We start from the raw sequence: 12,316 nt of genomic DNA on the forward strand, positions 1-12,316 counted from the left end.
ACCTTGACTTTCTTTGCTTTTTCTCTGTGGGAAAGACCTACATTTATGAGTGTTAAGATGGCTCTTCTCTCTTCTATTGTTAATTGCCATATTCTTGCCATTTTTGTAGCAATGCACTACTCTGCAGTACAATACTGTTCAACTGATGCTCATCAGGGTACCGTAGTGTGTTCAAACACTGCTTTATGTAGACAGAGGGGGTTGTAAGTAATCCAGCAAAGTTGGAACACTTCTAGGAAAAAATAAGCACTAGTTTAAAAGGCTTGATCTTTCCACTCTGCTACAGGACAGCTTTAAATAGATAACTCATGTAGTGTTCCCTAAAGACAGCCTTTCTTTTTTTATATAATTATGAAATACTCATTATTTTTCCATTTTTGGTTACCTTACTTAAAAAAAAAAAAATCTGAGTTTACCACTGACTTTTGAACAATTGCTTGAGCGACTTGAATTGCAATAAATAATTGAGAAAAACAGGGTGTTCTAAGACCTTTGATATGAATTATTTGTATATTATTGAACTTGTAAAAAAAAAAAAAAAAACAACAACCTTTGCTATGCTTTTCACTTCTCCTAAACTTATATTGTATTCCAGATTGAATACAATTGAATTGAATATCAAATGTTGAACTGAGACATTTTATCATTTCATAAAAATACTTGCTTATTTTCATTTGATAGCAGCAACACATCTCAAAAAAGTCTGGCAGCAAATCCTGAAAATTGATAATTAAAAAACAATTGAAAATTTGACAATTAACAAGGTTAACTGCAAACAGCGTAGGGAAGTAAAAGGTATTAAAGGAACATTTAAGGGAGCCAGTTTGTGACAAACTTCATCTATCAACTGTGGAACAATTTCAGGAAAAGTTTACTAAAAGTAAAATTGCAAAGACCTTGAAGATAATAAATTTCACAGTGTATTTTATTCTTCATGCATTTATTTAATGAGTGTTTCCTAAAGAATTTGACAGCGGTTGTGTTACATCCTACACCGCAGCAGCAGAGTACATTCTGTCCACATATTGTAAATAAAATGAAAGACAAAGCTCTGAAATAGATATCCTGGTATACAATCCAGCAGACTCCTTTCGCATAACAAATGTTTGAGAAAAAGTAATCAAATTATAAAAGCGAAACAATTGATAAAAATATGTTTTAAAAGCATTACCCATAAAAACCATATCCCCTGAATATGTAGAAAAACTCTGATAAAATAGTAAAATAGCTGATTAAGATGTATTTTTGAAACATAAAGAAATAAAAATTTTATTATAGATAAAAAAGAAGACCCCTAAAATCCAAAGACAATAATTATAGAAGTAGGAAAGGATCATTAAAGTTATAATGTTTTTGTTGAGATAATGAAAAACAAGAAAAATTAATGCCACAAGTGGGAATAAAGGCTGTGGAGCCTTTTGCACTGCTTTGGCCTGCGTTCCCTGACGACCTTATTGTCACAATACTCACTCAACCAGGAATACCTGTGCTCATGCAGGGCCTGCAGAATTAGTGCTTAAATACTGTATGACTGTCCATGAATTCCCACCTTGATGGCAAAATGACAAAAGTTTCGTGAAAATCACAGGTTCTTTGTGTCAGTTACAAGGCCTTCCTTATTCATGGTGTCGTACCAATACTTGCCATGACTATGCTTCGCGGAAGAACTTGAGTTTTTTTTTTCTGTGGTACCATGAAAATGTTTTGTCAAAACATTTTTAAGTATATAGGGTTATTTACCAGGAAGCATGTCCAGATATAGTAAGAACTGTGACTTCTTGTTGTAAGTGGTGAGGGCTTATGCCTTGACTGGAGTGGGGACATAGTTCTGTTCAGTGCCAGACTGGGATTACTTACTGTAAGTTAAATGGTGATCTGATGAAATTTGAGGGATTTATATTGATTTATGACGTGACAGTCACTATTCTGCCATGAACATGTGGACAGTTTTCAACATAAATCATCAACAATGGGTTTTCAGCTGAATGACAAATTTGGAGTGAGTTGTTTCCAAATGCTCAGAGAAATGGGCCTTTCAGTAACAATACGACTTCCTGTCGCCAGAAAGAGGTCAGAGACGCATTTGGGGTGACATTGGTGCAGATATGTTGTTGTATCTGGGAGTTCTATCAATTTTACATGTCCAGTTGAAACACCAACCTTTGTGGCCCCAACCACGCTTTTTGGCAACTCCTTCGATATACTTTTTGCTAAGTTCTAATCACACATGCATTCAGAACATACTGACCAATTTTGATGGCACTAAGACAAAATTTCCAAGAGTTTGTTCCAATGTGCCATCAGCAAATCTCCAAAATGGCAACTTTGAATCAAAATGGCCAACTTCCTATTAGTTTTTAGGCTGTCTTTGCTTTAAGGCAATTTCTTTTCCACCCTAGAAGAATATGTAGAATATGTGCACCGAATTTAATCAGATAAATGAGCTGAAGTTACAGGGCAACTACAAAAGGTAGCAGTGTTCAGTCAATTTTCCCCAAACGTGTTTAAAGGCCCTCAACTTGTGTACATTTGCACATTCCCTTTGGGGAAATCACGACCCTGGTGACTTTTGGGCGATGTTCAGGCCTCTAAAAAGGCATTTAGTATAGAAAAAAAAATAAATAAAAATAAATGTTTGCTACTCAAAAGGACTTTGCACCCCCTAGATGCTCAGGCCTGGAAGAAAGCACCATCTGGCTATCAATAATCAGCCCTGGCAAGATTATTATCAACTAAGTGTTTTTTTTTTTTAAAAAAAGATAGTTATTCAGAAACAATGTAGTTTCCTTTAACCAAAAGGCACAAAAGCAAAAAGTGTTCACTGCATAACCCAGCTGGTATCATGCACTGAACATATCTCAGTTTCCTGCATATAAAAATTTCTGAAACCCTAAAAACTTAAATTCATGCCACACATCGGCTTGGTTTATCTGCTGTACGTTTTAAAATTCATAACACGCCGTTTTGAAAATCAAGAATCCATGTTTATCCTTAATCTGACGTCATCGGCAGATATCGGTTAAACACATGAAGTATGTACAGCTATTTTTCCAGGGCAAAGAACCATGGGAGTGCTATGGAGCCCGGGGCCAAAGATTGGAAACATCCTATCCTCAAACTTGTGTTTAAGAGTGACCAAGTGTGTTGCTGTCCCTGCATCCCAAAACGTCACTTCCCCTGCATCTATATTCAGCTTAATGCGAATCCTTTGTGGACGCTTCTGTACCTTCAGCTCAGTGCGTTCAGGTGTTAGAACGCTATACACTCCTTTGCTCAATGCTATGGCCCACACACCCCGATTCGTTGAGACTGTGAATTTCTTTCTACGTGCTACTGACTGCTTGCAAACTCCCACAATCCACTTGTCATTATCACCTATGTTGACATCCCACTTGTGTCTCCCAGAGATGTAACCTTCTGCACCCAGGATAAAGACACATGGATCAAAGCGCTCTGTGATGTCAGGGATAGTCTGCCGCTCTTGGCTCTCCTTCACACTGATGAGGTCAGGAGACAAGTCGAGCCACGGAGAGGCCGTGTTTGGATCAAACGTCACTGGATCTGTACAACAGGACAACAGAGCATGATTTCACGCTGGTTCTTAAAATATCAGACTTTTAAGAAACTATAGTTTCAGACTAAAACGGTCAAACATTCTTGCCATCATTTTCTAATTTTAATTATGTTTTCCCTCAATAATGTTTCAAGTATCCAGAGATCCAGTTAAGTCCTTTATCCCCCCCAAAAAAAACCTTTTAACGCAGCATCGTTTACTCACAATATTTTACATGGGCCTGCATATTCTTCCATACTTTGAAGCTCAACGAACCAACATGTTCGCCCATGTTTAAAAGGGAGCCATAAGGAAGGTTTGGCTCATACCGAGTCCACTGGGCTCTACAGAAGAGACAGAAATAAAATCAAGAAAAATACAACATTAATCTTGATAACTAGATTCCATTGTACCCTTTTGCACATATTTGACAGAGAAAGGAACTCTTAATGGTTCAGTATATTATGAGATGTTGGACAATTCCATGTTCCTAACTTTATGTCACTTAGGTTTATAAGTTTATAGTTTATAAGGTTTATAAGCAAGGAAAGGCTTGGATACTTTTGGCAATATAGTGTATAGACTAAAACAGACTAGATATAACTTATTAGTTTTTGCTTTATACTAGACTAGTTATTACTAGTTATAACTAGTATATAAATATATGAGAATATACATATTTGAAATGTAATTTCTGATGTCAAAATACAGCGACTTACTTTGTCTTCAGTTCACGGAAATTCTACAAAAAACGAAATGAAGTCAGTTTCATTGCAAAACACAAATAAATGAAACAAACATCAGATATAAAACAAAGTGGGAATGAGCTGCGTTGTTTACCTTCAGAAGAGCGAGATCCTCGTTGCCCAACTCTCTCTTCAGAGAGTCAACAAGCTTCTTCATAGTGGCAATATCCTTGTCAATTTCAGAAATCCTCTCCTCTATGTTAGCAATCTTCTCCTCTTCTTCAGTGGCCAGTGCTTTTAGACGCAGAGTTTCTTCAGTATAAAGCACCTGGTGGAGCCTCTCAAACTCTGATTTGATTTGTGTCTCTGCATGTCCAGCCTGAATCTGTGTTAATCAAGAAGACAAAGTTAATGCAGATCCCAAAGAGAGTGGAGAGTGCACGAAAACTTTCGATTTCAGATCTATAAAAGTAGACCCACCTTTTAATATATATCTGTCTAGATATTTTCTTTGTAATGAAATCTTGTTACCAAAGAGTCAAAAATCAGATTAAGAGTTACTCACTCCAAACACTGAGACATATTAGTATTCCTACCTTGACATACATCTTAGCGTTGCCGAATTGTTGCTTAATCTTTTTGTAATGTTCCACTTTCTTTTCAAATATTTGTAGTTTAAAGGTAAGCTGTTCCTGCAAAAGCATAAACAAAAAAAACAAATATTATACAAGGGAAGACAGTGTGCCAGAACGACAAGGTAACACCTCAGCTCACATCCATTGGAGAACCAATATAAAAAAGATCTCCTGGGATTGACCAGATCGACAGGACTTTTGCAGCAGAGTTCAAGCAACCCAATTAAGTTGAATGACTAAATGTTTTTTTTACTGAAAGATGCAATGAATGCAAAGCAAACAGGTATACCTGTTCATTAGCATATTGGGAATTAGAATGTAAAATGGGAGGTTTTTAAAAATAATTGTTTCTTAAATAACCATTTTTATTTTAAACAAAAAATGGCTACATACATAACTATCAGAAAAATATATGGTAAACTTGGAACTAGTGGATTAGCCAGCTGATTAAGTAAATATTCAAATTGGTGCAGTGAATGATTTTGATCTTTTTTTTTTTTTTTTTTTTAAATCTTTTTATATACAACATATCCAAGCCTTTCTTCAATTCAGATCTTTATATTAGCCTCAAAAAATGTCTGTAATATAAAATATAAAACTCAGAGGGAGAAGCAGCTGATAAAGGAACTGCGTAAAAATCGGAAATCATTCTACATAACCCTGAATTCAAGTCTCTGTCTTTGCTGCTGCTTAGTTGCTGAGTTTGTCCCGGTTGCTCATTTAAAACTTCCAGATTGCATTGAGTGGGTAAGGTTTATGTAAAACCAGTATGTTTAAAACAATTCCAGGTGTTAAAAATAAATGAATAAATACATTTAAAAATTCACTAAAACTAAAAGGCAAATCTAAAGATTCCAGAAAATACCTGCCAGACATGAAACACAAGACGGTATGCGAAGTGAGTGTTTCTATGATCCAGTTCAGCAAAAATGCTACACTATGAATAATTAGAGTTCAAAGATCAAAGTTGCATGACATTTTAAATATGTGAAATTATATGACCAGTAGCTGCTTGCAGGTAGCCACATGTGAATCCCATTCCTTTCTTTGGACACTCATTTTGTGTTTTTCTCTAAATCTTTACTTTTCTTGCATTTTTTTTCCCATTTTATTTTATTATTCAATGTGGATCTAAATGTGGGAGATATTTTAATGCCAAGGTTATATTTACCTTACTAAGCATACACTAAGAATTTCACTAATGTAGGCTACATACGTTAGCTGATTTGGGGCAATGAAAACTGCACCAAAAGGTGTATTGAAATGGTTACAGATGGAATGTATAGTTCTTTCAGCCAATCAGCATAGTAAATTGCTGAAACACTTGAAACACTACTGCTGTAGTGCAATGAAAGGATATCCTATCCTATGTTACTCTGTACATCAAGAGGGATTCAGATCAACAGAGCAAACCATTTATTTTTCTTGTCCATCACAGAGTCCTATGTTTTGGTACTGGTCACATACACTATTCACAAAAAGTTAGGGATATTCAGCTTTTGGGTGAAATTTCACAACACGCCTAAAATGCATTCAAACCTGTACAGGTGAACTTAATGTGATCTTCTCTAAGCTTTTAAATGCACATGTCCAACTGTTAAATGTTTCAATAAATTTTGCACAAGTTGCTGTTCTCTAACAAGGAGCTTAACGGCAAAAATCACGGCAGGTGTGTGATCCTTGAATTGACCAATAAATGTCCTGGTTCAATTAGAGCTGGTGTTTAAACAGTTGTCCTCATCATGCTGTTCACATTTTGACATCATGAGACCAAGACGACACCTAACAATGGAACAACAGTCCCTTGCTATTGCGATGCTTCAAACAGGACGTTCTCAGACAGAAGTGGCCACTGAGCTTGGAGTGTCACAGAGTGTCATCAGTAGGTTGCAACAGAGATATCCAGAGACTGGAAGAGTCACAGAAAGGCCTAGAAGTGGATGTCCTTTGGCCACATCCCGTGCTGATGACCGCTACATTGTGAACACTGCCCTGAGAAACCGGATGATGAATGCCACTCAACTCCAGGCACGTTTAAGATAGGTGAGAGGCACCCAAGTGTCACGTCAGACCATTCGAAACCGTTTACATCAGCGTGGTCTGCGTGCTAGACGACCTGCACGGGTACCTGACCACACCACCAGGCACAGGCATCATCGTCTTGCATGGGCCAGGGAGCATTTACGCTGGACGAGGAACCAGTGGGCCTCAGTGCTGTTCTCTGATGAAAGTCGATTCACACTGAGCAGAAATGATGGCCGGCAACGATGTTGGAGACGTCAGGGAGAGCGCTATGCATCAGCCACTGTTGTCACCAGGCGAGCTTTTGGTGGTGGCGGTGTTACAGTGTGGGCAGGGGTGTCCACTTGGTACAGAACTGCCCTACACTTTGTGAATGGTACAGTGACAAGCCCATACTACCTGAATAACATCATTAATCCAGTGATTGTGCCCCTACATGAACAGCACAGGCCTAATTTCATCTTCATGGACGACAATGCTCCTGCTCATCGAGGCCGCATCATCAGGGAACGGCTGTTGGAGACTGGTGTACCTCAAATGGAATGGCCTGCACTCTCTCCAGACCTGAATCCCATTGAAAACCTGTGGGATCAGCTGAGCCGTCGTGTAGAGGCTCGAGACCCTGCACCCCAGAACCTGAATGACCCGAGGGCTGCCCTTCAAGAAGAGTGGGATGCCATGCCTCAGCAGGCAATAAGTTGCCTTGTGAACAGCATGAGACGTCGTTGTCAAGCTGTAATTGATGCTCAAGGGCACATGACGAGATATTGAGACGTTCAAATTTTTTGTTGTGGTGTAACTACCATTGTTGTTACCTTTTGTGTTGAATGAATTTTTTTAGATGAGGAAATCAGTAGTGCATCCTTCTACTTAAATGTCTTACTTTTATGATATTGTATCACTGTAGCATGAACATATTGCATTTTCCATAAATTTCACCTGAAAGCCAAATATCCCTAACTTTTTGTGAGTAGTGTAGTTTCCATCACAAATAGAAGAACTGGATTAATCTTTAAAAATGTGCCTGAACTGTAGCCTTCAAGTTTCCCCAGAAAGAATACACGTTAAGGGAACACAAGACCAGAAGAAAAGCCGGTTGGGTAACTTTACCCTACCTTACACATTGGCACGCCATCTTTTATGGACCAAAGCCTGTGTGTATTGTGAAGAGTGACGCAGTCCACGCACACTGGCTCCTCGTCCTTCTCACAGAACAGATCCAGCGGCTTCAGGTGGAGGTAGCAGAGGTCTTCTTGAGGTGGATTCACGATTTTTCTCAAGTTTCCCTGTCTTAAGAAGCTCTCGCAGGTGTCTCTGAGGGAGCGGTTGGTGATGGCCTGGCCTTCGTCTGCTGGCTGGCGACAGACGGGACACGTCTGGCTGACCGCGAAACTTTGTTGCATGCACCCCCGACAGAAGCTGTGGGTGCACGGCAAGAGGACCGGGTCCTTGAAGATGTCCGCGCACACGGGACAGGTCAGGTCCTGCTGCAAAGGAAGAGACTCGTCTTCGCCCATGTTCACATCCATTTTCTTTCAGTTATGGCGACAAGGCTCCTTCGCTCTTTACTTTCGTTTTAAAACCACAAGTGGACACGTACACGCAGACAAACTGACTTGTGTTGAAACCGAAAGGGTCGCACTTTTGCCTCAACTTAAAACCGCTAAAGACGTTGTAGAGAAAGGTATAAACCCAACAAAAGTTTACAATCACTTCGCGTGCCAAGCTCGTGTCTTCTGTACAGTCACCTCTTCCGTATTTCTGTCAGAAAACCTTCTTCTTCTTTTTTTTCTAACAACACTGCCCTCTCACGGTTTTTGAGGCTGTAACACTACAGTAGTGTTACCAAGTTCAACTAAAATATGCAGACAAATGTCTTCTAAACTAGGAAAACTGGAGCTCCCCCATAGAGGCACATCAAATATTTTCTTCATAGTCAGTTATTCGCTTCGCATGTGTTCTGACTATATATCACCTTATTTTTTTCTGCCATTTGCACTTTAAAAGTAAACTTTCTTACTAAAATAAGTTTGTGATGAAGTCATGTTTTGTCAGTTTTTTTTCCCCCAGGTCAGCTATTTTCTGGAAATAAATGATGCACTTCATGCAAGGATCTGCATCCAAATGGACAGTCCACTTGTATCTTCCTAAGATGTCCTCTACTGTTTGATTTTGTGCTTGTGTTGTTCTCACTCATATGTAAGTCGCTTTGGATAAAAGTGTCTGCTAAATGACTATAGAATAGAATAGAATAGAATAGAGAAAATGAGGACAACAGTCATATTCCTAAAGCTGTAAGTGTAGGATCACATATTTTTGTGTCACATTATGCCAGATTCTTCCTCTTGTAGGAGAGTAGCTTATTATCATAAAAATAACTTATTTTTATAATATTTCTTACTTTACCTAACATGCACATAAAAGACACATTCACTGCCCTCCCCACTTGTAGCTACAAGTCCACTTGTAGCTTTGATTGTGGCATGCATTTGCTGTGGCATTGCTTTCATATGCTTCTGAAATGTCATGCAGTTTATTTTCATCCAATGTTGAATTCAATTTTCACAAAGATCTTTTATAGATCGTGGGGGAGTCTGACAACAATGTAAATCATTTTCCAGCATGCCCAAAGATTCTCAGTGAGGTTCAGATCTGGACTCTAGTGGTTAATGAAAATGACCACTCTTTCACACAGCCCGATGAATCCTGGCATTGTCATCAGGAAAACGCCCACGCCGTCAGAGAAGATGAATAATGTGACCATTCAGGTTGTCAGCTGATCTCTTTCTTTGGGCACAGCAACCCCAGATCATAGCACTTCCCCTACAAGCTTGCACATCAGGCACCGGGCATGATGCCGGAATAAATCTGGACTCATTAAACTACATGACCTTCTTCTACTGCACAAAAGTTCAATCTTTATGCTCCCTAACAAATTAAAGCTTTTTCTCTTAGCCTACCAGTAGATGGGGCCACAGTGCCATTTTGTGGCATTACATTAAAGAATATCTTTAAACACATCCTCATTAATTATGAGTGTGTCTCTGTAAACATTAACAGATATTTGTATCCATGTAAAGGGGGAACAAAAGTGCCTCACCAGATCAAATTAGATTCAGTACTGGTTAAATGGTTTAAACTAGTGACTTCAGAGAACCTTTAAAAGATTTTTGGACCCTTGTGTAATAAATTTTGTTTTAATAGGTTAACTATAACTTTCATCTATTGTTCTTTGCTCAATTAGCCACACTGAAAAAGTAAAACGGGTTTACAGGAATTTTAGTTGGTTTGCTAATAAAATTAAAAAATATATTATGAATTTTTACCCTTTGTGGAGGAATTCCAAACTGAAGTCAGATTCACTGTATTTGCTTTAACCAGTTCTGGTGTTCATTAAAACGTGACTGGAGCAGATATTAAATGTATTTAATTAAATCATGTGCTTCTTTGGTCCTAGATCTCACACTGCAATTTTGGAGCCAACAACTGCTTGTTGACTGCAACTTGAAAACAGTGAGATCAAAGATGGGGTAAAACACATTTTCTCCTATGTGACTAAAATAAATCTCTGAATCCAGACATTTTTGGTCAAATCAGAGAAGTGCCAAAACTGCAGTACCCATCATTCAGGATGTGGTGGAGCCTAATGATAGCAGTTTTATGGTACAAAAAGGTGCTTATAAGCAGCCTTGACAGAAATATAAAACAGATTCTAATAAAAGTTTTAATACAAACCATTTTAACTGGACCAAGCGGTTAGTAAAATGAATGCATGAATAATTTCAGGACTGATTGACTTTCTATCTTGCATCAGTATCCTACTACTAGTCCAGCTCTGGGCCAGCAATGGTGATAATCACAGTAAAAGTGGGGTGTATATTGAACAATGGCAGTTACACTGCCTTAATCAATAATGTTAAATTGATTTGGCAAGACTGGTGGCAACCTGGTCTGTGTGAATTACCAAAGAAATAAGTTTTAGAGACACATTTATCAGAAAACAAGGGAAAAGAAAAGGGATATCCTGCAACAAGAGTTGGGTGGTTTAGAAAAAACCACTGTTTTTCAGTGGTCTAGCCCAGAATTAAACCCCCAGAGAACATCTGTTGAGAAATAGTTCTCAGTTCCTTTTGAACACGATGGAGCTGGATCTGTGCTGGCAGAAAGTAAAAAAAAAAAAAAAAAAAAACTCCTCCCATTTTCAGTGTAAAAACCATGGCAAAAACTTAATCAACAAGACTTCAAATGACAACTAAAAATCCCTCCAGCTAGGCAAATATCGACAACATAAATATATTCTCTCAGTATCTCGTGGCTTAGAGGGACAAAGCACAAGCATATGCTTTATTTATGATACAGACAGGGCTTTGCTTTTGCTCTTGCATTGGTGCTTTGTACAACTTTGCAAATGCATATTATGCTGTGTCAAACATTCATCAAAACGGGAACAAGGTAAGGGTACATTTGTTACTTTAGATTTCTCCCTGCTGAGAAAAACATCAACATAATGGAAACAGAAGTTACTTAACTGTGACAGAGTGAAACTAAGTATTACATGTGTGGAAAAATCAGAGCAGCCCAGCACAGTCATTCCCTGTGCTTTTCATTGTACCTCTACATAATTACTTGTTTTTTCTTTTTTTACTTTCTCCCCTTCAGCAAATTCACAGTGACAATTTATGACATATGGCTGCTTAATTAGTATCCTGATTAATCAGTTGTAAACATTGGGGAAGGGTTGTACAGTTTGTACAGCATATTGCCAGTATTCCTTCAGCAGCATGAGTGACAAAGATTAGTTCAAGTCCTACTTTATCAATGCTTCTTTTTGCTATGTTTTACTTGCTTCTGACTTAACACTCTTTATTTTGATTCACCTTAATAGAAAGATAAATGGTTATTGACTTAGGTATGAAAATACATTAGGCAACTGTATATTGTGTGACGTGAAGCATATAAAACCTGCTCCAATGTGTCTGTGGAAGACTTTAGCTGGAACATTCAGTAAAGCAAATACTAAAAAAAAGACCAGACAGCAATGTAACAAAGGCAGAGGTTGTTCAAACAAACACAGCCTTTATCTTTCACATCCAACATATACAGGTTTGTAAGGGATGAGGCTGCACGGTGGCATAGTGGTTAGCACTGTGGCCGCACAGCAAGAAGGTTGCTGGTTTGATCCTTGGCTGGGGTGAGGTTTGGACAGCGGTCTTTCTGTGTAGAGTTTGTTCTCCCAGTGTATGTGTGGGTTCTCTCCGGGTACTCCGGCTTCCTCCCACCGTCCAAAGACATGCATGTTAGGTTAATTGGTTACTATAAATTGCCCATAGGAGTGGGTGTGAGCGTGAGTGGTTGTTTGTCTCTGTGTGGCCCTGCGATGGACTGGCGAGCTGTCCAGGATGTACCCTGCCTTTCGCCCA

At 38.6% G+C, this 12,316-nt stretch overlaps 1 protein-coding gene across 1 annotated transcript; it reads right to left on the reverse strand.

The window, feature by feature from the left end:
- Positions 1 to 977: 977 nt before the first annotated feature.
- On the reverse strand, positions 978 to 8,652 carry trim35-28 (tripartite motif containing 35-28). Its single transcript, XM_079240272.1, has 6 exons — positions 8,012 to 8,652; positions 4,836 to 4,931; positions 4,394 to 4,624; positions 4,273 to 4,295; positions 3,779 to 3,897; positions 978 to 3,561 (listed from the first exon to the last, which is right to left on the reverse strand). Exons 1-6 carry the CDS (start codon positions 8,423 to 8,425, stop codon positions 3,020 to 3,022), a joined length of 1,425 nt encoding a protein of 474 aa, XP_079096398.1. The 5' UTR covers positions 8,426 to 8,652; the 3' UTR covers positions 978 to 3,019.
- Positions 8,653 to 12,316: the final 3,664 nt, after the last annotated feature.

The sequence above is a fragment of the Telmatherina bonti genome (genome assembly GCF_933228915.1).
Source record: "Telmatherina bonti genome assembly, chromosome: 5".
Taxonomy (NCBI): domain Eukaryota; kingdom Metazoa; phylum Chordata; class Actinopteri; order Atheriniformes; family Telmatherinidae; genus Telmatherina; species Telmatherina bonti.